The sequence below is a fragment of the Copadichromis virginalis genome, linkage group LG14 (genome assembly GCF_057382275.1).
Source record: "Copadichromis virginalis isolate Kocher_CV1m ecotype Utaka linkage group LG14, C_Virginalis_male_GT1.1, whole genome shotgun sequence".
In the NCBI taxonomy this organism is placed as follows: domain Eukaryota; kingdom Metazoa; phylum Chordata; class Actinopteri; order Cichliformes; family Cichlidae; genus Copadichromis; species Copadichromis virginalis.
In genome coordinates this window covers 26,822,628-26,850,048 of record NC_140631.1, presented here as the reverse complement: position 1 = coordinate 26,850,048, position 27,421 = coordinate 26,822,628, and the positions used below count along the sequence as shown (strand labels likewise).

The window sequence follows — 27,421 nt, the reverse complement described above, 5'->3', positions numbered from 1 at the left end:
TAAAAACAAACAGCTAATTTTAACACGCAGGAAGTGAACTGAAATCAAGCATACACTGCAAATCCGGTGTAGTCCTCCATCTCCTTCTGACATTTAACGGTCACCACAGCGGATCATCTGCCTCCACCTCACCTAAAGCCTAGCATCCTCCTCTGTCACACCATCCTCCTTTGTCATGTTTGTAGTGATGTCCTCCTTTACTACACGCACGAATCTTTGCGGACCTTTCTTCCAGCTAGCTGCTCCATCCGTTTTTCAGTATATCCACTGTCCCTCCTGAGAGCTGATCTGAGCTGTTCCTCTGATGTACTTATTTCTCATCCATTCTGGCCATTCCCAATAAAAAACCTTTACATAAACCTCCCCTTTCACTCTTGCTGCTAACCTTCTGTCACAAATCACTCCTTATACTCATCTCCACCCACTCCACCCTCCTTGCACTCGCTTTTTCTCTTCTCTTGTGCCCATATGTTGATTTGGATGGGATTTAAATGCCACCTTCACTACATCTGCTCCTTGCACCTTCACCTTTTCTCCTGCCTCCCTCTCATTCACACACACAAAATATATTCCTTCTTGCTTCTACTCACTTTTTTTGGTCTTCTCTCCAGTGCATACCTCCACCTCTCCAGACTCCTATCTGCTCCCTGCTCTTACAACAGATCCCACTTTCATCTGCAAACATCACAGTCTACTAGTCTCATTACATATATGGAATTTTCTGTAATTTGCCTGCAAGTAAATTAGTACATCTGTGCATATTTTCTGTGCAGTCAAAAGACTCGTGGCTCTGTTAATATTCAAATCCCTAATTTGGTCATGATATGACAATTACTTCATTTGTGTTATGTTTATATTTTGAATTCTGTGGATGTATAATTTGCTTTCCGGTGTTTCTGTTTTCAAGGGTAGTGATGTAGCGAGGTCAAACATTTGTTCAGATCCAGATGCCATTGTTGTGAATACAGCCTTAAAATATGCATCTACCATGGCAAACGTGTGCAAAATGTTCTCTTTTAAATTTTTATTCCCTTTAAACGAGAAACTGACTTTATTCTCTTTGTAGAAGCTAAATGTCAATACAACATGTAATCAGATAAAGAAAACCCCAGTTTGGGGCCTCATTCACAATCTTCTCATTACGTGATAAAGTACTGGAACTGTGGATTCTAACAGAGTTTAGTCTCCAAAAGAAAAGCAGCCTTGTTTGATAGAGTGATGAGAACAGGCATATTGATCGTATCTGTTACCCCAACTCATGCAGGCTTTAAGAATTTAGACCTTGTGGTGTAGTCTACCACACTGTAGCGTCAATAAGGGTAACTAAAGACATAACACAAGCCCATAAGAAATGCGTTAGCGCTGGCTAATCACTTGTGGCCATATCGTTCACATTATCTTATATGAAGACAGAGCTCGTGGTTTTCAATCGAGACCAGATGCGCTTTTACGCATTCCGTCTCCAGCCCTCACACTCGGCGCGCTTTTTACGCACACTGGATATTTGACTCCTCGGTCCTCGGCACCATGTCAAACGTCAGATACGCAAATTATTCTAAAGGAAGAGGTTGTGTGCCATTCATTTCGGGCTCTTGAGTGGGAGGCCGGTTGTTTTCTCGTCGTGGAGAAGGGATGACCAACTCGTTAATGGTTTCAGTGGGATTTCCATAGCTTTTCTTTTTCTTCTTCCTCCTCCATTCCGCTTCAGTAGAACTTCGACCAAAGGGGATTTATAACTTCGGGATTTACTTGAAAACCGCGGATACCTCTTTCCGGGATAAATCAAACAATGATGCCTCTTTCTTTTCTCTGCGTGTTCTGCATGTGGATAAGTTTAGTCTGTCCATCGCTGGGAACGGGCTTTGTTTATCACTTCCCGGGCATCACTTTGCAGCGGCAGCGCATCAAATCGGAACAGAGTGGCGTCACGGGACCGCCGGGTACTGGATCCCGAACCCAACTCAGGTGCGCACACACTGGAGGGGTTGTAACGATTTAACGAAATTTATTGTGAAAACAAAACGGATCTAGTGCTAGATCATTGCTCTCTCTCGCTCTATTTCTCTCTCTCGGTATTAATCACGATAACATCTCTTTTATTCCGTCTTTTAGGAACTGGTGTCAGTACACTGTTTTCAAAACAGTGTCTTGTCAGGTGCACAATGGGACTGAAACCACAGTGCAGAGAGTGTTTCAGAACTGCCGGTGGCCCGGACCCTGCTCCAAAGTCATCAGGTATACTTTTGACTCCAGTCAAGTCAGATTCTTCACTGGTCTGTGATGCAGATGCAACTTTGCTTTTTACAATAAATCATGAACGTGGGAGGTGCTGCCTGGTGGCTGGGGCAGATTTAGTGAATAAGTGGCTTCAGGCAAATTTAGGCATGGAGCATCTTTGGTGAAACACTTTCGTCCCTAATCTGGCTGAGAATGTCTGCCAGAAGAGGATCTTCAAATAAAGTGATACTGTTAATGCAAAACAGCAGAAATAATTGTCTGAAAGTTAAAGTTCTGCACACATATTATGTATGTATGACTGAAGCACCACCCGCACAGTGAAATGAAGAGTTTCCACTGAAAAAGGCACTGAACCTCTCTGAGAGGTACGAGGTTGCAAAGGGAATTATGCGTAATTGTATTCCTAATTCAAAGCTTGCAAGGCTCTTTGGTTCTTTATAATTCCCCCCCACCACCACCACCACCACCTCCATTGGGGTTGGGGTTATACCAGAAAGCAAAATACTTCATGTTGTATGTGTGTTTGTGCATCACGTGTCCATAAAGTCAGAGAGTGTCTGTTCCAGCTACAGGACTGTGATCAGACCGTCATTCAGGACTACCTACAAGCAAGTCACTGCACTGGAGTGGAGATGCTGTCCAGGATTTGTGGGAGAAGAGTGTCGTGAAGGTGAGTTTCTTCCTTTCTTTCTTTTGCATGATGCAGCCTTGCTTAGACTTGCACTCGAGGAGCTATAGGATTTTATCTGAGACTAATTTTCCCAGGGACTGAAACAAAGGCCATGTGTTATGCCTGGACCCATCTGCATCTTTTTAGCAGAACCATGCAGCTTTACCCACATCAGTTTCTCTTTTATATGTTTGCTGGTGTAGTCGGGTAGGTCGCTAATCCCGTGTGCCATATTGTGCGGCAGTCTTGATACAATTGTAGAGTTGCTTTGAATTAAGACTGAAAGCCTGTGTTGGGTTGCTTTGGGGAACTGGGACAGCAGGAAATCAACGGTTGAAAGAGATCCTGTACACTCTGGTTTTGTACTTTTTTCCTTTTTTAAAAACATTTTTACAGCCATGCATTCAAGACGCTTCAGTGCCTGGAAGGAGGATTAGAATCACATTCTCTCTCCTTATGTGTCTTTTCTGTCTCACTACTATACACACACACACACACACACACACACACACACACACACACACACACACACACACACACACACACACACACACACACACACACACACTGATGTTACTCTTTTAACTGTAGTCAGCAGCAGAGGCAGCTGTCTCCCTGAATATCCTCAGAGCTAATAAAGTCAGAAGAATGAATGAAAAAAGGTCAGAGGAAGGTCCAGCAGGGCAGCTTGTAAAGTGGGTGTCTCGATTATGGGCAGCGCTGCTCCAGAATGCCACAGACCGCAGACTCCAGGCCCAGTAAAGACCAAAATCTTCAACCAGAGGCAAGTCACTGCAGTCAGCCTAAAGAAACAGTGAATGAAAGGAGGTCTGGTGCATTTGACATGAAGTGTTTCAAAGAAAGTCTGAAGCTGCACTGGCTGAGACACAACTGTTTTAAAATGCACACTCATTTGAACAGATTTTGAATGAAATTATTAAGTACATCCACCAGCTTGGTAAATATTATGGGGAGCTGGCACAGCCTGTCAAAATTAGTCCAAGATTAACAATTACCTCAAAGAGCATGTCGCTTATTGGTCATAATTACCCCCACCTTGTTCCATTTTGCAGGATTATTCATTGTTGCCCTTGGATGGGCAAGATTTCCACAAAAACACATTTTCGTACAAGTGGAATAAACACAGAAATGATTAGAAATCCTCTGGAAAAAGGCTTTAAGATTAGCTGTATCCACCGAGTCTGCGATGCCAGAGATTCTGGTTCACTTGAGACCAAAATGGTTGCAGGAGTGTGAAGAAGTAATCGGACTGTTTATTTAACGTTTGCTGAAATGTATTTGCACTTTCTAATGGCTACGGAGCAGCGAGAAAATCACCTCCATATGGTGAGACAGAGGGCCAGGTTGGACTCGGCGAGGAGACCTGAAAGGCAGGGGCTGATGTCACTGACAGTCTGTTTCACACTGAGGAGTGGAGGGAGAGCTGGCGGGGGTCGGTGTGTGGGAGTCAGGGTGCTGAAAGAGAAGAGAAGGAGAGAAGAGAAGAGAAGAGAAGAAAAGAAAAGAGAAGAGAAGAGAAGAGAAGAGAAGAGAAGAGAAGAGAAGAGAAGAGAAGAGTATCTTTCCCATAATCCAGCTGCCCAGACAGCAGTGGACCAGAGAGGCCACTCTGCGAGAAAGTGGCCCCACTGAGATTAAGGAGCATGACACTCCTCCTTAAGGTCCTTGTAACATACGTGACCATGTTAGGATCAGGCTACACCTCTGAAACAAAGACTTCTCCTCATATAGTTTTACACCCGCCTTACCTCAGAAAGCATAGCTGCGAGGAGCAGTGGAAAGGTCAGGAAGCACGGCTGTTAGCAGTGACAGGAAAATCACATTTATGCTTTTTCTTGCAGCATTTCTGGGACGTACATGAAATAGCTGCTATTATCTGTAACAAACAAATAGTTTTGGAAAGCTAATTAATCAATCTAGCTTTTTTATGGCTCTTGGCGTCATGAATTTGGTACGACCACCTTTGTTTTTCAACACAGACTGAACTCGTTTAGATAAGCTTTCTTATCATTTCTGCAAGCAGTCTTCGGGAATAGTTCTCCAGGCTTCTTAGAGGACGTTCAGAGCTCTCTGTTAGATGGTGACTGCCTGTTGTTCTGTTCTGCACTCCTTCAATAATGCTGAGGTGTGGGTACTGAGGAGACCAATCTGTGACTGATGGTGCTTGTTTGCTTGTTTTTCTATCCAGGGATGATTTTACTCCACCGGCAATGTGTTTGGGATCATTGTCACGCAGCAGAAAAATGAAACCATAGCCAATTAGAAGCTTTCCAGATGGTGTTTCATGGTGGACCAAAATCTGATCTGGATCCATTCTGATTAACTGACATCACTGGCTGATGACAGAGCGTCCACCATACTTTACAGATGTCTGTAGACATTCACCGCTGTATGTCACTCCTGCCCACCTCCGTACATCCTAACAACTTCAAGCGAAAGTTACCTGTTGCTACTGATTTTCAGTCCATTTCTTGCGTAGTGTTTCATCCCTCAGCCTCTTCCCTCTGTTTCCTTTAATATGAATGGCTTCTTGACAGCCACTATTCTACTGCAGTCATTCCTGATGAGGCTTCACTGAACAGCAGATGGGTCATCTCTCAAGTCTTGTGTCAGATCTTCACCGGATTTTGTTTTCCTATTTCTCAAGAACATAACTTTCAGATAGTGTTCATCTGCTGTACATATTTTTAGTTTTTCAGACCTGACGCTTCTTCTTTCATCCTTCTTTTTATCCTCCTCCTTCCCACTGTTTCTTTAAGGACACGCTGCACACCATGCTGAGACATGCCAAGTTTTCAATCAATAGTTCTTTTAAAATCACCGTATTGGTGAAAAAATACTATTTTGTTTCTGTCAAACTGTGTTATCTTTGGCATTTTTCGTGGATTCAACTAAAGAAATGGGAACAAATGATGTTTTTGCTGCCAGTAACAAAGAGCCTAAAGATTTAAAATTGGTTCTTGGTGAAGTACAAGGACTGAAAATGAGGAAAAAGTAATCAATGTCTACAGTCTGGAGAACTAATGCTCAAGACCGCTTTAAAAGATGACAAGAAAGTCTAGCTCTTTGTAAGAAAACTATAAAGAAATGAGGGTAACTTGAGACACTTGCATACTGCTGTTGACCTCTTTGGTTGCGCTCGAGTGTTTGAGACACAGACGAAATTTACTGTCTCTCCAATCAGTGTGTCAAATGTCACAACTTGTTCTCCAGCCAGCAAATAAGACATAAATAAGATGCTGGAGTAAGTGTAGGAATGCCATCTCTGCTTTCCAGTTGCTGTTCTTGTAATGTAATTTACACAACAGTTTTGAGTTGCTGAATGTCTGACAGCAAGTCGCGCGTCATGTTCGAGAACTCCTGACGTGAGAAGTAGTTATGTTGCATAAGTTATGACGCGTTTTGTTTTTGCATTTTGTTGATGTTGTTTTGGGGCTCATATAAGCAAGATGTAACAAGAATTAGAGGATCAGGTATGCAGATTCACTAGATAGGTTAGCTATTTACACTGCTTCCAGGCTTTATGTTACCCTAGGTTAACCATCTTCGTGTCACAGATGTAAGATATGGTATCAGTGGTCTCATGTTACTGTTGGCAAGGAAGCAAAAAAAGCACATTTTCCAAAATATCACCATGCTCGTTTAACTGCAGACTATTTTGGCTGATGATAGGAGTCCGAGCACTCATCTTTGAGTCTGTAAGTCACTTGGGCGACACTGAACATGAAGCCCCGTGTATCAGAAAACTGCCGTTGGGGCACAGAGCCAGCTGTTTTATTGAGAGGAAAGAGGACAGCTTTAACCAATGAAGATGACATCAACTCTGGTTTTGGTTTGATGGAGTTCTGGCTCGACTTCAGAGGCACCCGAGGCCCTCAGAGATGTACAGACAGAGGACCTAGAGAAGGCGAGAGTCAAATTAAGGCAGACGAAGATGTAAAGATGCTTGTTTCTCTAGTTGTTTCCTTTTTCGATATCCTGAATCATTTTCCGCATTAAATTAATACCTTACTGTCTTTAATCATCACTCTTTATCAAATAATCTCAGAGTCATTAATGAAGATGACTTGGAGCTGCTGTGAGTGGAGCTGTTTTATGCTTGATCACATTCTATTTAAGGCGATATCATTCATTCGCCGACAACAGAACAAATAGAAGCTTTGGAGTTACATGCTCAGTTGATAGACAGAATAATAAGCAGTTTGACAATTTACTGCTTATTAAATCAACATTTTAAGCAAAATAAATGCAGAGCACCACAGACTTTCACCCCTTGATTGGAAATTTGCTGATTTTCTTTCTCTCATGTGAAACTAAACTGAGCGTTTTTGTATTTTGGACCCTAAGCTTGATTATATCACCAAGATCTTTAACATCATTTTACCTCTAAACACTTTGTTTTTGTATATATCGCTCTGTGACAACCTTTTAAGACTGAAAACAATCCTGAAGCTTGCAGCCAAACTCTAGGGCCAAGCTGGTGTCAGAGTCTGGATTTTTGTGCGTTTGCTAATGGAAAATGGGTGTTTTCTCGCCGCGCTGACACCCTGACCCGTCAATATTTTTGACAGCCTGGTTTGTGCTGGCTGTGTACCGTGCATCTCAAGATTTAAACGCTGCTTTTCAGCAGAGTTATGCTAACACATGACGGCATGGAACACATTTAGGAGAAATGTGTTCGTAATTTCCTTGCCCCCTCCACTCTGTCACAGCGGCACCCCGGCATCTATCTGCACACATGATCATATTTACTGCAAGGATTTGGGGTTTCCTCTATGTATGGGGAACATAATCCTAAAGGAATTAGAGACAGGCCCTGTGCTGATGAGAGCGGTGACCTTTGATCCTGTGAAAAAGCTCAGGAAAAGGGGGGAAAAAAGGGGGGGTGTTCACTTTTTTTGAAGCAAAGTTAACGATGAATTTCATTAACGTGGTGAAAAGGTGTCTGACAGCTCCGGATGTCAAATGTGTTAACTTGTTAACGCTGCAGCCATAAAGTTGCTAAAGTCACTGTTTCCCCTCTGCAGCTAGATGAGGAGGAAGTGTGTTAAAATGCTTTTTTGGAGGGATTATCTTGAACACCAGCAATATTAAATATCATTCAGAAATAGCGTCAGATTTTTTCCATTTTATCATCCGCTGTCATCGCCGTGCAGGCCTTTGCTCCTTTGCCCTCTCTTTTTCTTGCCACCGCTGGGCTCTTTATCTTCTTATTCCTTACCGCTTTCCACTTATCTGACTTCCTATGTCCTTTAGATCTCCTGCTTTCCTCTCCTTGGAGTAAAGCGATAAAACAGAACCGTGTCCCACATGTGCTGCCCTAGACTGCAGCCTCTGCAGAGTGAGGACTTGACTGATGTCTCTGTTACATTTCAGGTTGCACTGAAATATAGGTCAGAGGGTGCCCTTCGACTTGCAGGGAGCTATGGGATAGCGTCGCTGTTCCTGCTCCTGGTCTGATCTGCCTGATGGATGATGCTCTGTTCATGCTCCTTCTGCAGTTTTTCATTCATGTCCTCTTCTTATCAGCGGCTCTTCCTGCCTTTCAGTGATATCTTAACATATGTCCCTCTATCTGTCTGCAGCTCCACACATCTGTTTATTGAGAGCTGTGCAGGTAAAGTTCCCAAGGTCCTAAAAAGGCTCCTTGAAATGTTTCCACAGTCATGGTTTCCATATCTGAGATTTGGTGTAAACTGCAGATTTGTTTTACGGTTTTGTTGGAAGCAAACACATTTGCTCACTGGATCAGGTTACGCTCAGAACGAAGGGGCTTGTATGACATGCTGCTCATCAGAAATTAAGAGCTTCTGGTAAAAAGAGAAAGAGAGCGAGGGGATCCAATACTGCTTAACAAGTGAGGTCTACCCTCGACTTTAAAAGATGTTGTAACACACAGATTCTAGGTGTGTCATCAAGGGAGAATTGAAGGGGAAAGGGACATGACTTAAAAAAGTTAAAGAGGGAAAATCAGTCCAGTGTCCAACTTGCAAAAGGGACAGAGGCCAACGCCAGCACTGCTACAGGTCGTCTGCCCTCTCTAAAGGCCGACCACTTCCACAGGTGTCAGAGGTTCTCCTCTTAAACCCAGAAACTCTGTATGGCGCAGACCGAGAATCACTCCAGCCTGAGCAAGCCAGCTTTGCCTTATCAGGCTCTGACCTCCACTGAGACACAGCAAAGTCTGACTCAAGTGTTGCAGTGTGCAGTGGAAGCACAGTCAAACACACCTGCCTTCAATTAACCCAGCCCAAACACAGCCATTGGCTCACAGCAATTGTGAAACACACAAACACAAACATATAGACACACACACCCAAAACCACTTGCAAATCAGTGCCAACTGCCCAATGTGGTGGAGAGTTAGCGCGCAGATGATACTCTTCTGTTACACCGTCTCTGTGGTTTCACCTGAGCAGTAATAGAAACAGTTCAGCTCAGACCCACTGATGAATGTAAATGAATGAAAAGACTGAGATCAGTTGAACTGAATGGTGCACGAGTACAAAGCGATTCAGTCTGCAGCTACTCCAACACACAGTCTCTCTGTAAAGATAATAAAAAAACATTACAGCAAAAACTCTAAAATATGCGACATAAAACCATGAAAACATAAATACATGGTGCAAATGATTCATAAAATGGCTCAGGTAACGGTTGCAGAGCAAAGCTTGCAATGAGGTAGTTATAATTATAGTTAAAACAGGTCTATGGGGGCCTCTTGATGGACTGATTAAGTGCGTTTGTAGCTCTTGTAGTAAAACTGCCTCTGAGCCTCGAGGTCCGTGCATGAAAGGCTCTGTAGCTTTACCAGATGGGAGCAGTTCAAATAGACTCTGGCATGAGTGTGCAGGGTCCTTAAGATGCTGGTGGCTTTCCTGAGGCGGTGTGTGTAAACAAATAGAAGTTCAGACTTTAACTTTCTCCTTTTGAGAAGAAAAGAAGCCCACTCCACCCAGAAAGGTGATGGGGAGGTAGTTTCTGAAGGCATCCGACCACCCAACGAGCACAGCCAGCTCTCTGTTTGTTTACCGCACTCACCATTCGACTGGACTGTGTGAGGATGTAAGCATTCACAAGGCAGACAGAAAGTGCAGCTGAGGCTGATAAGCTGCCATTTTTTTTGTAGGCTTTTGTTTTATTAACCCAATTATTGAACATAATGATGGCAGTAAATGAAAAGTCTTTACAAAGGTGTTACCAGTTGATCCTTAGAGGGACATAAATGTCTCTGTGAAATATCACAGAGAGACGTTTCAGACCAAACAGGAATGAACTCCCCGAGAAAGTCATTAGAATACATCCTTCTGCTGTGACCGTGAACATTTGCACCAGATTTCATGAAGAGTCCGTCCAACAATGGACATCGTTTCTGTCAAGCACGTCCGTCTTTACTGCGATGGACTAACAACCTGTCCAGGTTGTAAATAAGTAGATTAATTGTTTTTGTCTTTATTTTATAGTTCCATCCATCTTACAGTGCTTCTGCTATAACCTGTCACCTCTTTCTCTGTTTCCACCCTTTCCTCCTGTTCATTAGCTCTTAAAGAAGCAACATTTGAACCTCAGAAATGTCCGTCTCGTTTCAACCGATCACTCTGCGATCATTTCTCTGAGCAGCGTCATCTCATAGGACGACGATGGCTTTGTCTCTGTGCACCAGCAGGCTCATCCGTCTCCAACATCTCAGCGGCGGCGCAGCAGTGTGTGCTGCGTAGGCTGACGAGCCGGGCGATGCGGCACGATGATGGGATGGCGGCGGATGCGTCCTGACAGCGCGAGGGAAATCACTGAAAAAAATGGGTTGTTTTCTCAGATTTGAAGAGATTCATTTTGATGCGTATGCCTGCTGAGTAGTAGCATTTCGAGAGGGAGAATGTCAGATAAATACCAGCTCATCATTGTGGTTTTAAGGTCCATTATTTCGCCATCACAACATCTCCTTCTACGTGCAATAACGGCACCGTGGACCAGACGCCAAGTATCTGTACTCTCATAGTTTTTATGGTTTATAGAAATGGTGTGTGGCCTGTCAGCTGGCATCACAACGAAAAATGCTAAATGGTCCCACTGTGGACTGCGAGGCATCTAGATTTTCCAAAAACAGCCCCATTCACCGTCCACCAGCCACCGCCGTCAAAGTGGGTGTGTGATTTAGTGAGTGAGAGCTTGCGGCTGGGCGAGTGTGTGTCTGTGTGTGTGTGGGTGTGTGTGTTCTGTGCCAGCTGTTCTTCATGCCAGCAATTGCTGACCACTTGCTGGCTGGGTCCGACACACAACAGGCCTCTGGGACGCAGCCAGAGGCTGTCTGTGGTCTGCACAAACGCACACATACACAAACACACAGCCTGCGTGCACAGTTGTCTGTTTTTCTTGGTGATGAGAGTCTTAAGATGCTCCAGGAAGATGTTTCGGCGTATCCCCACTCTGCACTCCCCACACATGCAGACAGAACTAACATTTAGTGGCGGTGAAAATGACCGTCCCCAGCTGTGTGCGTCATGGTTTGTTTTGTGGTTGAGGTTGTCTCTGTAGGTGTTTGTCCAAAAGAAAAAAGAGAACCTGCAAGAAGGAGATTTGTCTTTGATCTATATCCATGTCTAATGTAGGAAATGTAGCTGTCTCAACACATGCTATGCCCGCAGTTTGACTTCCATGATTGCCAAAATATCCTGCGCTGTCTTGCACCGCAGATCAAACAATGGGGATGATTCATTAAACCAGTTGTAGGTTTCTTGTTTTCATTCTTTATCTCCCGAGAGTATATGAACCTATTTACACTCAGATCTCGTCCTGGGGCGGGAAGGTTTGATGCTGCGAAGTCAGCCTCCTCGTCTCTCACTTCTCAGTGCCAGACTTAACAGCTGATCTTATCGCATAAGACCAACGACAGGTTTGCTTCCACAACATGTTATTTATGTTTATGCAATTCACTTTCATGGTGTATTTTTGTGTGACTTTAAGGTAATTAGGTAATGTATGTTGCTAAAAAATGTGCTCTTTTAATTCCATCGTGAATTCCCAATAATATCTGATAGGATGTAGCATCTGAATCCATGGAAAAACTGCTTAGACTCAAACTCCCTCTTGTCTTTGGTGCAGGAAAGTTCCCTGTTTTCTCAGTTTGTTTTTTCTCCTCACAAAAGACAACATGATCCCGAATCTTTCCCACGAGCGAGCGCGGTCCAAGAAAAATAACCTCGGCTTGTGTTGCCATAGTGTAATTATGGATCCAAACAGACTCTATAGCTGCGGTCCCCGCTCTAAACATCAGCTCGATCACAGCGGAAGTTTGGTTTTCTGAAACCAACGTAATTAAATTCCAACTCTAGAAACAGAAATCCCGCCCACCACCTTTCGGGAACAGCAAGAAAAAAAAATTTCTTCTTCTGGTTTACATTTATGGTAAATTGACTTAGTTCTGGTGTTTCCTGTGGTGAGTGTTTATAACATAATGAGATGTGGCTGGTTTATTTCTGGTCCTAGATGGAGGCGAGATAAAGACTGGACATGTTAGCTCATTAGCAGTGAAGAATGGAGCTTTTAAGGCCATACTGGGCGAGGCAGAGACACTCATTCCTGCAGCAGCTGACAGGACACAAGTGTCATGCAATTAGTTCACAGAGGCCTGATATAATGTTGAGCAAATCTACCCTCACTGGCCACTTTATTAGACACCATGCTAGCCCCATGATGGGCCCTCTTTTACCTTCAGAAGTTGATCAAGTCTTCGTGCCATAGATTCTACCAAGGTGCTGGAAACAGTCCTGAGAGATTTTCGTCCACACTGACATGATCGCATCACAGATGCTGTATATTTGTTGCCTGCTGATGACATTCTCTGGTTCCACCGCATCCCAAAGTTGCTCTATTGGACTGTGACCATAAAAAGTCTGCAACCTCAAGCAACTATGGATGAGAACACCACAGGTTACAAGAGGGTAAATAAATCCCAAGATTTCTCAGCTTCAAGGTGAACGACTGATGGAACGACCTATGAGAGTGCAGGACATCAGTGACTGACATGTGACCTGGTAGCTGTAAGCGATTTGCTGACGTGCATCGTTATGAAACGGACTCCTGGTCGCTTTCCACATTCCAAGGTCCAGTTGCCTAGGCAACACATATTTACAACAGGTCATGTGTCAATCAATGATATCCTGCACTCTCATTGGTAGTCGTTTTCTCACCTGGAAGGTGAGAAAAGTCCAGCTCAGGTCTAGCTCACTTCACCTGTAGTTGCTTGAAGCTGCTGAATACCAGTAATTTCAACTTGCTGGTGACTAAAGTGTCCATGAGAGCGCAGGATGTTAGCAATCAGGCAGCTGTGGCTCAGTAGGTTGAGCGCTTTAGCTCTTCATAGTTCAATACCTAGCTAGCTTCTGTAGTCTACATGTCATATGTTTGGGATGTAGGTGTGTGAATGTTTGGTTAAAAGCCTTTAGACATAGAATAAAGTAGTGTGAATGGACGGGGGTTGTAGTAAAAACATGCACCGAGTGCTTAAATAAAGTAGGAAAGCATTATACGAGTACCAGACCATTTTACCATATATATGTGACAGGGTAGTAAGGGTTACCTAGGCAACTGGAGCCTGGAATGTGCTTAGTGACCAAATGTCAGCTTCAAGGCGACCTGTGTGGGTGCATGTTAAGCTTTTCGTGTCATGCAGACCTCCTGGTCTCATTGAACACATGCTTCAAAGCCTCCTGATGCACGCTGGGATGACAGATTTTGCCAATCCAACTAAGACTAATACCAAAGACTGTTTAATTTCAGTTTATTTTACTCAGTTTTGTATGCACACAAATGCTTAAGTTTTCATCTTTTCCAGCACTCTTGTTTTTATTATTTTATTCACGTGGCCTCTCTGAATAGTCATCGCCAATTTTTGTTTATTATTTCAAATCTGGGCCCTTACAACCATTTTACCTACAACAGTGTAACACGAGGGTTCGTCACGTGGTTCTAAATGTCTCTAAACGATTATAAACAGCAAGATGGAGACAGATAACTTTACTCTCAGCACACTTCAGCCCCATGTGTCCTCACTAACCAATCAGAAGCCAGGAAATCTCAGGTAAATTCAGGAAAACCAACTTGGCAGATTTGACACGCAGTTATTACTGCTTTGAAAGTGCCTGCGTAAACATTCAGATATGTAGACATGTAAATATCACATATAAATGAAAATGTGCACAAAAATAACTCTGTAACCCTCTTTGTATATCAAACGACTTCTATGCTTTACAGAGGTTTTATATCTCTTGGTGTTCATTTTGCTTGCCTCTCATTTGTGGTTGTTACACCTGCCTATTGCACTCAATTTGCATTAATTATAGCTCTTTTTGTAAGTTTCTAACTCACTTTGTGTCACCTGCTGCTCTTTCTAGACATTCTGAGTCTCTTTTCCATTATCTTGCATGTCTTTGTGGTTGTTTGTTGGATTTACTAGCGCTTCTGTTTGAAGTGTTAACTATCCCTTTGAACAGAGGATCGGCAGCAGGTGTTTACTGACCCTTTGTGCACAATAGGTTCATTCAGAAATCCTTCTTTTTGCTTCTAGGTGACATGAAACTGTCGGCTTTGCTGTGGCACTAAAGGAAACCTCAATTTTTTTGTGCATGTTTCTGTGCCAATCCATGGTATAGCTTTTGAGAGACTAAAATGTGAACGCTCTGACCCATTTCCAGACAGATGAGCTCTAGTTTGGCTGAAAACTAAATGTTGACACATCATCACTGATTAGCTCCTGGAATGCATCACAGACTGATGTACTGTCTAATAGAGGAAGAGTGTCAGAGGGTGGAGACTTCCTCTGGGCTGATGATGAGTAACTATGGGGGGAGATGAAGGCATATCATCTCATCAGTCCTTATATTGTGGAGCCCATGATTGCCCACAGTCTCACTGTTGTGTTCTTCTTTCATGTCCTTAGAGTCTCTGAAGAAACCTCAGTGCTTTGAGTCACAACAAACAGCTCATGTGGGGTCAGCGGTTGAGCAGCTTTCAGTATTTTGGTTGATACATTTTGAGGAATGCGTTTTGGGTTTAACTGTTGATTGTTGTTTCCGTCTGTGGCTACACTCCAGGGTAAAACTCAAGATGTTGAAATGAAGCATTAAGAAACCTCACCCACACTGTTTGACACGGCGCAGGACTGGGCGTACGCAACTGTGGACTCACAGATGATCTTTAGGCGCTCGCCGTGTCCTATTTTAGTAAAGCGCAAACCTCAGCGGCTGCCATTAGCACTCCGCGTGCTGCGGGCAGACCAGAGCTCGTTTGGGTCATTTTTGTTGTTGCATTGGCTATTTTATGAGCACCAGTTGCTCCTCGTTATAGGTATCCCTGCTATGACCACAATGTGGGTGGGTCCCATCTGCAGGACTGACAGCTGACATTCCACACTTCCTATGAGCCGTGGGCTCAAGGAAGGCTTGGATTTAAAACAAATGCAGGGCTTTTCTTTGAAACTATGTTGTTCTGGGTTTTTTTGCATCAAAGCTAACGTAGTGTATCCAAAATTGCTGCACATCCAGAAAATGTATAAGTAAGCCTATCTGTGGTTTAGTGGTGGCTAAAATGGTGCAACCTGTGTGTGAGAAAGAGGACCAAAATAGACTGAAGGTAACCAAAGCCAAAACCAGTAAAGCAAATACGCATAGATATTTTGCAGGTTAAGACGGCAAAAAGAAAATAACCTAAGATGCCAGAAAAACTTACCAAACTGACTTTTATTGACAAGTATTATTATCTTGTCATTCAATGGCACATAAAAATGTCTTTTTGTTGTTCCTGCTTGGACACTTAGTTCCAGGGTATCGTTTTGTACCTCTGCCTACTAGAGATCCAACAGGCTTTTTGAGCCTCAAACCACAGCTTTGGCATTTTAATAATTTCTGTCCAATTTAAGACATTACGCAAAACCCTCTCAAAAATCTTTCAATTACTATCCGCCAAATCTGTAACCATCACGGGGGACGTCTTATATTGTAAACCATGAACTCAAATGGGTATTTGTGCTGGTGGCTCAGGTAGTAAGAAGGTCTTTTTATCATAAGGTCGCCAGTTCAACTATAATTCGTTACATATCGGTATAAAAACCAAAGTTACAAAAGAAAATAATCTGCAATACATTACCAGTTAAAAGTCACTATACTGAATCAGGAAGTAGTAGTTAATCTGTGCTTAAGTTATTAATCTACGTTACTGATCTGGCAGATTTCTATGAAACAAACCTCTCAGAGATTTGTGTCTCCAACTGGTCTTAAACTGGGAATGTTACAAATGTTACGTGAATGTGTAAACCACTAGACTGTGGAGCCACACTTTGTTACTAAATCATTGTTTTGGGATAAGTCATCAACAGCCCAGTGAGAGGAAACCTAAACCACAAACACAGCCGTGACTCTTTCCCCCATAAAGACTGACATGTTAATATAAATAATAAAGGTGTTTCGTTTCTGGGTTTTTCAAAGGGTACCTGCATAGGCAGTGACCACCCTCGCTAAGTTCTGATGCACATGCTCAGAAAACAGCTTCACAGGTTACTCCTAGTAGGCTTTCAACTGGTTAATATCTAGCTTGGAGATTTCACTCCAAATTTATAAATTCCAGACTTCATTGATTTATTTTAGAATAAATGTTAAGATACTGTCCGTCCATCCATCCATCCATCCATCCATCCATCCATCCATCCAGTTGTCTTCGTATCCAATTCAGGACCAGGGTCGTGAGGGTGGCCACCTGTCACAGGACGAGTGGTATGATACACCAGGTTTTAAGTCTGTTTCATTACTCCACCTGTTTCAAAAATAACCCCAGCGCAAGATTTGAGTATAAAATACAATCTAACTCAATTTTTAAGAAAATGCTGCAACAGATTTACAGAAAACATATGAAAAAAGTGATGATTTTTGCCCTGCTCCACTTCTACAATGAGTCCGGAGTCTTTATTCTTCAGCACCAAACAGCAGACAGAGTCAGTTAGAGACCATAGATGCTGAACACCGTGGACCGTTCAGCAGCTAAAGAGCTGGAGCTTTCTGTTAAGAGGTGGTGGAGACCAAAATCAGAGCTAAACAGAGAGTGAACAGTAAACTTCAATTCAACAAGCCGACACAAATACGACAAATGAAGGATGTTTCTCTGTTTCTGTGGTAGAACATTTTCACCACATGATTTAAAAGCTAAACACTTTGTCCACATGATGAATTGTCGTTTCTCTCCAGCGCCTCCAAGTGGCCAAACAAGCTCACTGCGAGTTAATACACATGCAGTGTCGTGAGTGTTTAGAGCAGAAGAAATGTGTACTCTAAAATAAACCGAGTGGGTGACACTGCCTCAGCCTCTGAAAAACACTGGAGCTCAGTGGCAGGGTGAATCTGATTTATTTGGCACTAGATGTTGATTTTGGCTGCAGGCTTTGTGTGTTTAGCTTTTCGTGGGATAAGAAAACATAAATTAAAGCCAATATGTTTTCATGCGCTGCTTTAAATGGTTTGGGTATCTGGAGGAAGATGTGAGTGTGGGCAGACAGACAGAAGCACGCAGAGCTGCGATGCAAGCGAGAATTTCATGAGAAGTCCTGACAATATTTATTCCCTGAGCAAGTGACATGATTTAAGGAGGAATTCATAATAAATTCTCGGGTCTGGTTTGATGAGCATTGTTCTTGTGTATCTTGGCCTGACCTGCTCTGTGTGAGATGCTACCGATGGTGCCAGGATGAAAAAAAGAAACAGGAATGAAACAGACAAGGCGGAGAGGAGAGAATAAGGAAAGACAGATGGCGAAGAAGCAGCGTGTGTGTCTGCTGTAATGTGGAAATATGTCTTTCTTTCTTACAGAGTGCATGAACTGCACCAGCTTCAATCAAATGAACAGCAGAATAAATGCGATAGAAAAAAAGGTAAAGAAAATCCGTCAGATCCATCCATCCTGACAGCAAAACGCTGTAAGTGTTTGCAGTGGATGCTTAACAGATGTGTCAAACATCTGCCTCTCTGTTTCCAGATCACACTCTTAGAAGAGGGATGCTCAGCTCTGCCCACAGCCAGTAGTTTACCGGGGGGCTCAACGGACAATGAGGTGGACACATCCCGCCCCACTCAACCACCAGGTGAAAACACATTCAAGTGCACTATTTTTGTCATATTTCAAGGGAAAACTGTCTTCCTAAACCTCTTGGTTTTTGGATCGTTGAATTGATGAACCAATCAGTGTGAAGATACTACTCTGGGCTTTATAGGAAATACTGTTAGTCATTCTTCTGGTATTTTTACCTCTCAAACATTAGTCAGGGAATCAAGTGAATGTAAAACCGATTAATCAATTATGAAAATAATCAAAAAGTGGAAAATTTGTCTCGGAGCAATCAGTGTTTTTTTTATTTTTTTATTTTTTCTCTCTATCATGTGTTGTGCATGTGTTCTGGTGTGATCTGATCTGGCGTGTATACCATGGAGAGGAGTAAACACGCAGCGTGGTGTGATAAAATTTATACTTTCTGGCCAGCAACCATCTGGCTGCAGACAGAAAAGGAATTAGATGGAAGATGGAACGAATTATGGTGCTCAAGGTTTTTGATAAGGGTTTTTTTTGTCCATTGTTCTTTGTGGAGTTAGATGATCACTTAATTCTGCTTTTCACTCATAACCGTCTCTTTCTCTCTCTCTATTTAGGAGCATCAGGAAACAGAGGGCCTCCAGGGCCAATGGGACCTCCAGGGCCTCCAGGTTCTACAGGACTTCCAGGTCTACCAGGGTCTCCAGGCAGTTCTGGACCTGTTGGTAAAAAAGCAAAAACATTTAGCAGTCAGTCTGATCATTTAAACATGGTTTGGGAAATTATTGCTATTGAGCTGTTTTATTAAAAATTTAACTCGTTCTTGTTTAAAGCTGAGCTCGCTTATTTTTCCTTGATGCTCAGGACCAAAGGGAGAAAGAGGTTTTCCTGGAGAGATCGGTCGACCCGGCCCCCCTGGCCCACCAGGTCCTCCGGGTCCTTCAGAACCGAGTCCGTTTCCTGTCAGAAACCGGGGCGACGTTTTTCACGTGGACCATCAAGGTAGGCGATTCCAAGTCAAATGTGCTATTTCACAGTAACTTAGAGCTAAATTCTCCCAGATGGGCTCAAATGAGAGCATGATAGTAGAGCTTACCCATATGGATGAATTATGACCCGAGAACTATTGTAAAACCATTCGAGCATTAAGTTTTTGGACGGTCTGAATTGGTGCCATTACCTCAAGTCCATTTCTGCAGTTCATCCTGCACCGGGTCATGTGCTTCATGCTCACATATCTCATGTTCTTGTCAGGCAGAACATGAACCCTGGTCACACCGGTTTCTCTACGTGGAAAATAGTTTAAAGGGGAAACAGGTGGAAGCACAGAGGCCGTTTTTAGAAAAAGACCCAAACTTGCAACGGAGAGAATATTGTTTCTCTTCCCCAGCAGGGCTGGCATAGATTTATTTTAATTGTTTCCGTGTGTGTTTGCTGCTGCAGAGCCACTGTTTACTGCAACCTCGTTTAACACAGTTGGAAAGCGTTCATCTAAATCACAAGATTAGGCTTGGGAGTTTTAAAAAGACTCTTGATTATAAAATACACCGACTCATTTTTCATTCTTTGTTTCCAGTTTAGTACAAAGTCATGCATTTGTACATTCGCTGCACAGATCGACACATGCAAGGGTGAAGCTTTGGTATTGGATGTTAACATGAAAGCATTGCTTTTTTTTATCATTTGCAACATTTAAGTGATCATATCTTTTAACAAATAGGCAATAGAAGCGCAATACATATATGAAAACATTACTTCTCTGCTGTTGAACACTTCACTTTGACCACAGGGAGGCAGTAGGAATCCATGGTATAATCATTACCTCACGAGGACTGCTGGCTCTGATTAGGCTTTTGGCTTTGTCTGCCTTTCTGAGCCCGGGACTGTGTCTGCGGGTCTGGAACTATGTAGATTTGGGTCTGTGGGACCATGTAAGCTGAGGGGGGCCAACTGGCTGTAAATCAGACCTAATTTGTTAGCTGTCAGCACAACAGTCTGTGTTTTGGGGGAACTGGCCACGGCCCCGAGCCAAAAGCTGGGCTGGCTTTGAACAAGGGAGGAGATAGTCTGCCACTCATGTGGAGTTTCTTAGGGAGGCAGCCAGGCTCAAGGAGACTGTAGCATTAGAAAATTAGTTCCAGAGGGAAATCTGCTCCATCTAGAGCCTTACAGTGGACTGCAGCCATAATGTAACAGTGCTGTCTCAACACGGGGGAAGACTGACGCTGAACATATGTTGAAGTGGTGAGGAAGTGTGGCGTGGTTTCAAACAAAATGTACTTTAAAATATCCAACATGTCGAGAACAAGACATGACTTCCACCTCGTGCTTGCTTTCTATGAAGACAGATCATGTCCAGGCATTTATTACTCCGTTAAATGGGACCTTTTTGAGATCAACCAGCTGTTCATGTCCATCAATGGCTCACAGGATGTATTCCAGCTGCTGACTGCTGGGGAAACTCTACCGTCTGGCTGGAGACCCCCTGATGTTTTAACTCTTGTGTAGGTTTGAATTAAACATCCTATCACACGACATATAGGCTTTTTGATTCTCCAGCAGGGTAGCGGTACATGTATTCAACAACTGGACGATATACTGTAAATACAAATATATTTTTTAAGACGTGTTTGAAATGCTCAGAACACAGCAAATAAAACCTGGAGGCAGATCTGGTATCTTTAGGCTCTTTCTAAATCTGCAGGTACTTTTGTAAGTATATGGACAGTGACTCAATTTTTGTAGTTTTTCCCTCCTTATAGCATCACAGTAGATTTTAAATCAAAGAGTCGAGATGTGATTGAACTAAAATAATTGTAATTTATAAAGATTATTTGAAAAATAGAAATCCTTCGCAGTCAATGAGTACCTCAAGTCTGGAACCCATGGACGTCACCAAATGCTGTTTGCACTGCAGGACTTTAGTGCAAACACCTTAAGTTGCTGCTTGTTTGTTGGACTATCTGCCTTCAGGTTTGTCTTCAGTAACTGAAAAGCATGGCCTGTCAGGTTAAGAATAGTTGACTTGGCCTTTGCATTTACACTTTTTATGTCTAAATAAAAGTGTAATAAACTTGTAACTGTGAGGGTGTATCTGTTTTTATAATAAATTTGCTCCAGTGTCCAAATTGCAGGGACACGCTTTATAGTTGCCACTGAATGAAGCCTACTTCACACCAACATTGCTGTCTTTGTAGCTCTAATAACCACAAAACTTCTGGCAAGCACCAGCACTGCAGTCATGGAAACTTTGGCAATTTTTCAGAGTAACTGACTGGTCAGTGTGTTGCAGCCGGTGAGTCACTTCAGTAGATTATTCACAGCGTTGATTAATGACGGTATTTATACAAAAACAGTTAAATTTTAAGTAAACGGGAAATGGGCCACAATCTAGAGGAAAATTTAAAGGACTTTATTAACATTTCTACTTTGCTGACGGTGTAAATATTTGCATGGCTGCATATTAGTAGATGATTTATTATAAAAACAAAAAAAACACTCCAAATGATAAGCTGCGGTGAACTCACCTCTTGTTGTTTCGGATGCTCAGTAGATCAGATGTTCACGTTTTCTAATCTGTTTTGTTTTCCCTTGCAGAAGAGAACCCCATCCATGCCGTTCTCCAGGAACCTCAGGTCATAGCTGGTCCTCCCGGTCCAGTCGGCCCCTCAGGTATGAATAAAAGCTGTTTTTTGCCCTCAGTCCTTCAGTGCAAACACATATCACCCAGGCACAACTATAGCAGGCCTGGGTGAGCAGGCGACGCATCATTGCTGTAGCGTCATGGGTTTGAGTCCGCCCCGGGCTGTTTTCTGAATGTCATTTCCCTCAATTTCCTGTCTGGCCTAATGAAGACCAAAAAAACTGAATGTTATCCAAACCTTCATTGTTTACATTCTCAGCACATTCTCAGAAAAAGCTCAGCACAGATTAGTACAACTAAAGCAAATCTTTCTTTTTTTGTTTTTGATGGTGTTGCACCTAAAATATGAAATGTTTTCTTACATTAACCTTTGACTGGATCCCATCACTGGATCCGAGCGTGGATAGAATCAGTGGTGGAAACTGACTGAGTCCATTTACTCCTGTGTTTTACTGAAGTAAGATTTACATGTACTTGTAAAGCTTCTTTTGGCCGTTCCTTGATTCACAAAGCAGGCAGCTCCACATGTTTGATTCTGCAGATTTTTACACCGGAAGCTCTTTTTGTGACTCAACCCACAAAGGATTTGTGTCTCCTCCTGGTATCAAATCAGGGAGCTTCAGGGCATGAACTGATTACTGAAAATTCTCCTTCAGGATTTTTTGGTAGAGAGCAGAATTCATGCTTCCATTAATTATCCATCAAACTACCACCAGCATGTTTGACTGCTGATATGATGTTCTTTTTATGAAATGCTGTGTTAGTTTTATGCCAGAAAAAAACAAAAAGCTAGCTTTTGTCTCATCAGTACACACAATATTTTCTCAGGGATGATCAAGATGTTTTTTGGCAAATTTGAGATGGTGATTTTTTTTAAGTATTGTAACTTGGAACTCTCCCATAAATGCCATTTTTGTCCAATCACTTTCTTATCATATGAACTCTGACCTGAACTGATGCAAGTGATGCCTGCAGATGTTTAGATCTTGCTCTGGGGTCTTTTGTGACCTCTTGGATGAGTCGCCGATGGGCTGTTGGAGTAATTTTGGTAGGTCGACCACTCCTTGGAAGCTTCACCACTATTTTCTCCATTTGTGGATGAATGTGAATGGTTCTCATTGTGGTTGACTGGATTCCCAAAACCTTAGACGTGGCTTCGGGACTCTTTCCAGACTGATAGACGTCAATGACTCAGCAGTTCTTGAGGTTTAATGGGCGTGGCATAACGTGCTAGTGTCTGAGGTTTTTTATCCTTCTTCACTTTGTCAGACAGGTTCTGTTTAAGTGATTTCTTAATTTAACAGGTCTGGGAGCAATCACTTCTGGGTGTGGCTAGTAAAGTTGATCTCAGCTTTCCAAAAATGTGGTTAATCACAGTCAATTTATGATTTAACAAGGCAGGGTAGTAACTTTTTCCCATAGGGCCAGGTGTGTTCGGATATTTTTTCCCACTTTAATAAATGAAATCATAATTTAAAAACCATCATGTTTTATTTATTCAGAGTATCACTGGCCAATATTAAACCTGCATCACAAAAAAAAGCCCTAAAAAAATCAGGAAGCGTGCAAATACTTTTTGACAACACTGTATTTGTAATGTTAGGTTATAGAATGATTCAAACTGAGCATTTTTACATTGTAGAGGTAAATACTTCTAAATACTTCTTCAGCTGCAGAGACAAAAAGTAATTGTTGTAACACTTCATAATGAAAACAATCCCGTAATAGCTCTGGAGTATAAGCAAGACATACTGCAGTTTTAAAACACTGATACAAAATGTCTAAGTGCGACTTGTACTCGGGGGTAAAAAGGAGAAAAAGAAAAGATGGTTAATTATGCATCTATTTTAAACTCTGGTGAATCCCTCTCACAGGACAATATAATCCTAATATTGACTGCGTTAAGTTTTTACACTCTGAGCCCAGATTAAATATTTGCCATTCATCAGTTTAGCTCAACGTGAATGCATTTGTGAACAACTCTGCAGGTGCACCAGGAGAGAGAGGACGTGCAGGGATACCAGGTCTGCCGGGACAAAATGTGAGTGTCTATCACTGAGACTGCTGCACAAAGTAAACAGTTATGTATGACTGGCATCGCTAATCCGTGTCCTTCTCTTTGTCTGACACGAGGGCAAGGAGGGCCTCCCAGGCAAGCCCGGCAGTCCCGGCCCTAAAGGAGATCCAGGGGAGCGGGTGAGGCTGCTTTAAAAAAAATCATCCTCATTATTGGATTATCGGGCTGGCTGAGCATATTTGTTGCTGATGAGCTATCAAAATGCTTTTTGTTCTACGTTTTGTAAGTGGCCTTCGCTGTCATGCAATCTTAAACACATTAAAGGTGAACGAGCTTTTCTTCAAAGACTCACTCCAAGCCGTGACTAATCCTCTTCTCTCTCTCTCTCTCGCTCTCTCTCTCATCCAAGGCCAGGCCTCACTAATCAGGGCAGCCATGTCAGGTCCCCTCTGCAGTCAGCTCTCTACTGGGCCTCTGCCTTTAAACCTGATCCCCTTCCTTTACTAGCTTGATTTAAGACTGGATATCGGGTGAAGAGGCAGATTAGTGAGGGGATAAAAATGCAGGAATCTTACGTGGTTTTTTTTTTCTCTCTCTCTCTTCATTTCCTTTGCCAGGGACCCCCGGGTGCCACAGGCGAGCAGGGCCTACCTGTAAGTAGAAAATTATTCTGCTGCATAAAATACACACACACTCACACATAGATAACAACATTATTTCACTCTCTGCTCACAGGGAGCACCCGGGCCAAAAGGAGAGCCAGGAGAAGGCTTGAACGAGGTAAGAGGCGAGAGGGTGTTTTTTTTTTTCTCCTCCTGACCTCATTTGAAAAACTATCCTAAATAAACATGCCGGTGCTGTTCAGGGCGAAGCCGTGCAGCAGCTCAGGGAGGCCCTGAAGATCCTGGCTGAGAGGGTCCTGATCCTGGAGCACATGATTGGCATTCATGGTGAGGAGAAAAACTGCCAGACGGGAGAATTATTACATTAAAGGAACAAGTTGACATTTTGTGGAAAAAACACTTATTCATTTTCAGGCGGGGAGTAAGATGAAAAGACTGATACCGCTCCCAGGTCTGCCCCTTAAGTTTAAAGCTGCACTCACCTGCACTCACAACTAGCTGAATATAGAGAAAAGACTGGAACCGAGACCCTAGAGTGTTAGAGAGGAAATCCCCACCAATCAGATGATCCCCTATAAGCAAGCAATTGGCGATAGTGGGAAGGAAAAACTCTTTTAAAAGGAAGGAACCCCAGAACCAGCCTCAGGGGGAAACATGACCAGTTAGGATGAAGGCAAAGAGGAAGTACGGGTAAACAACAGGGAGAGAGGTCAAAACATCCTGAAAAATTACACATTCACTTACACAATTTTAGGTACAAACATTAAGAGGTATGCACTGGACTTTCTCTTGATACTAACCAGTTTTCAAGCAACCTGGATTGTCCTCCAGGTCCAGATAGTGTAAGCCATTTGCAATCCCTGGTTGCTAAATAATTAGCTTTAAAAAGTGCTTTAGTTTTCCTCTGTGGCTGGTCACGCACTCCCCCACCTTTCTTAGAGCTCATCACACTCTAATGTATGCTTATTGTTTTCCAATTCACTTATATTTTTATGTTAGTTAGTGTAATAAAACCTCCATTTTCTCCATTCTGGTGTCCAATTTGTATCACAGCCTACATGAGAACGGTGTCAGTGTTCTCTTCTAATTGCTCCAGAGAGCAGTTTAGATGAGGGATCCTAAAATATCAAATGATTCCTGTTAAGCAGTGTTTATAGATGAGCATTTTCTCGCTGATAGCTGTTTTTTAATCTTTATTGTTTTACACAGAAACCTCTGAGGGATCTGGATTTGGCAGCGTTTCAGACCCGCTGTCTTTCACTGCCCTCAAAACCAAACGCCTTCAGCCTGTTCAAACTCCAGCACTGCGCGAGAGACAAAGACGAGTTGCCCTTTAAGAGGATCGTCTAATTTGGATGCTTTTGTTAGTAGTTGTGGAGGATGTTGCAAACTTTTGCATAACTGGATATCTGATTTATCAGATTCCTCATACCTTTTTTTTGTTAATGTATTTTTGTTATAATGGCCTTCTTTGACACACACAAAAAGTACTGTTGTAAAAATTAAGTTCTATACAGACATGAGATGTTGAGCATTTCTTCCATATAAAAGGCTCCCCCCAGCCTTTTTCACCCTGTTGCTGCGTGATCATAGTCTGCATAACCTCGGCAGAAGCACTTACATGTTGTTATACAATGAAATATCATCTCATAAAATGTTATGAGCCTTTTGGCATCTTTCTTTCCTCAGATAAAAGACTGCCTAGTAAAGGCATCAATTCCCTTGGCTGAGGTTGCAAAGCAGCTCAGAGCTGGACTGAAAATATACTATTAAGTGTCAAACATGTTCTTGGAATAACCTCGAGGTTCATCTTCTGTGCCTGTCCAACATATTTCTTACCCTCCTTTCTCTCTGTCTCTCTGCTGCTCTGCCTTGTTAATACTGAGGTAAGACATGACAAGCTGCCAAGAATATCTGCTTAAAATAAGGCTAGGTGAAATGAGTAACATCTGGAGGGGTCACATCTGGAAAGCTAAAGGAAGGGGATGCTGGAACCGGTGAATTTTAGCCTGGAAACAACAACCGCCGCCTGGCCCCAGTGCTCCTTCATGCAAATGCTGTCAGGGGACTCTACTTGTCAGGGTTACATTGACTTCTTCATAAACTGCCTCTGAGATTTCTTTCTAAACTGATATGATTATTGTATAACAAGTCTCCGGGAGACCCAGCTGTTGGTTTCTGAATAAAGCTCCGGCCTTGTCTGGTATTTGTTTTCTAGCTTACAAGCTCCTTATGTGAAAGGCATGTTTGGAAATATGCCGGTGCGTTTTCGTGCCAAGAACTAGAGCTATGATCAATACCACTCTCATTTCTGTAGGTAAATATTAAACAGCTTTCCTAAGGTTAAGAAAAAAATAGCACAGCTGGGGATTACGGTGCTGCTCTCACAATCTATCATCTGTTTGGTTTGCCTCAGTTTGAGATTTTACGAATTTCTGACAGCCACAATAATTTTCCATCTAGTGAAGAACTAAATGAAAAACTACAGCTCTGTGATCTGCTGACATCTTAATAAAATCCAGTATTAACACCAGTGGATTTACACTTTTTGTGGTCTACAGTTTCACTTGTTAACAGGCTGTGAAAAATGTGTAACACAACAAAAGACTCTAATTACCCTCCGATCTTCCTATATCCCTGACACGGTGAAATGTAATAACAAATATACCTTCCTCATAATGGCTTTTATAACCACAAAATGACATTTTCACACTTCTTTTTTTGTACAGATGTAACCTAATTTGTTTTGTGTTGTACAGATATAACATGCTAATGATATTTCAGGTGCTGATAGATGGATTTACTTAGTTTTTATGGGTAAGCAAAGTGTTTCTTACCGTAGCAGGCTGTGCTCACAGCCACACCTGTGTACCTGAGGTGACCATATACGTTAATCATACCACGACCTTTGTGTTGCTCACTGACTCTTGATGTCACACAAGTCCTGCTGCAGGTGCACCAGACTCACTGAGGTCTTCTTCTCAGAAAACAAACAAACAGCGATGATGTTGAGGTTTTACGCACAAGCAACCATGACATTAATTTATTAGCCCTTTTAGAGACATGACGATCATGGTGACAGTGGAGGGATAAGCTACCAGTTGGTGAGTGGTACCAATCAATTGCTAACGTCCCAGTTA

General features: G+C 42.6%; 1 protein-coding gene across 1 annotated transcript; it reads left to right on the top strand.

Annotated features, from left to right (window-relative positions):
* Positions 1 to 1,152: 1,152 nt before the first annotated feature.
* col26a1 (collagen, type XXVI, alpha 1) lies at positions 1,153 to 26,500 on the top strand. Its single transcript, XM_085430187.1, has 14 exons — positions 1,153 to 1,965; positions 2,113 to 2,235; positions 2,805 to 2,908; positions 17,782 to 17,843; positions 17,948 to 18,053; positions 18,616 to 18,723; positions 18,863 to 19,000; positions 21,596 to 21,670; positions 23,630 to 23,682; positions 23,775 to 23,837; positions 24,276 to 24,311; positions 24,394 to 24,438; positions 24,524 to 24,608; positions 25,491 to 26,500. The coding sequence occupies exons 1-14, from the start codon at positions 1,790 to 1,792 to the stop codon at positions 25,616 to 25,618; spliced, it is 1,302 nt and encodes a 433-aa protein (XP_085286313.1). The 5' UTR covers positions 1,153 to 1,789; the 3' UTR covers positions 25,619 to 26,500.
* The last annotated feature ends 921 nt before the right edge of the window (positions 26,501 to 27,421 follow it).

What these genes read in the sequence shown, in the direction of transcription:
- col26a1 (XM_085430187.1), top strand. Translation starts at nt 1,790, where the DNA reads ATGATGCCTCTTTCTTTTCTCTGCGTGTTCTGCATGTGGATAAGTTTA. An exon ending in CGGTCCAGTCGGCCCCTCAG is followed by an intron (nt 21,671 to 23,629) that starts GTATGAATAAAA and finishes ACAACTCTGCAG; the next exon opens with GTGCACCAGGAGAGAGAGGA. An exon ending in AAGGAGATCCAGGGGAGCGG is followed by an intron (nt 23,838 to 24,275) that starts GTGAGGCTGCTT and finishes TTCCTTTGCCAG; the next exon opens with GGACCCCCGGGTGCCACAGG.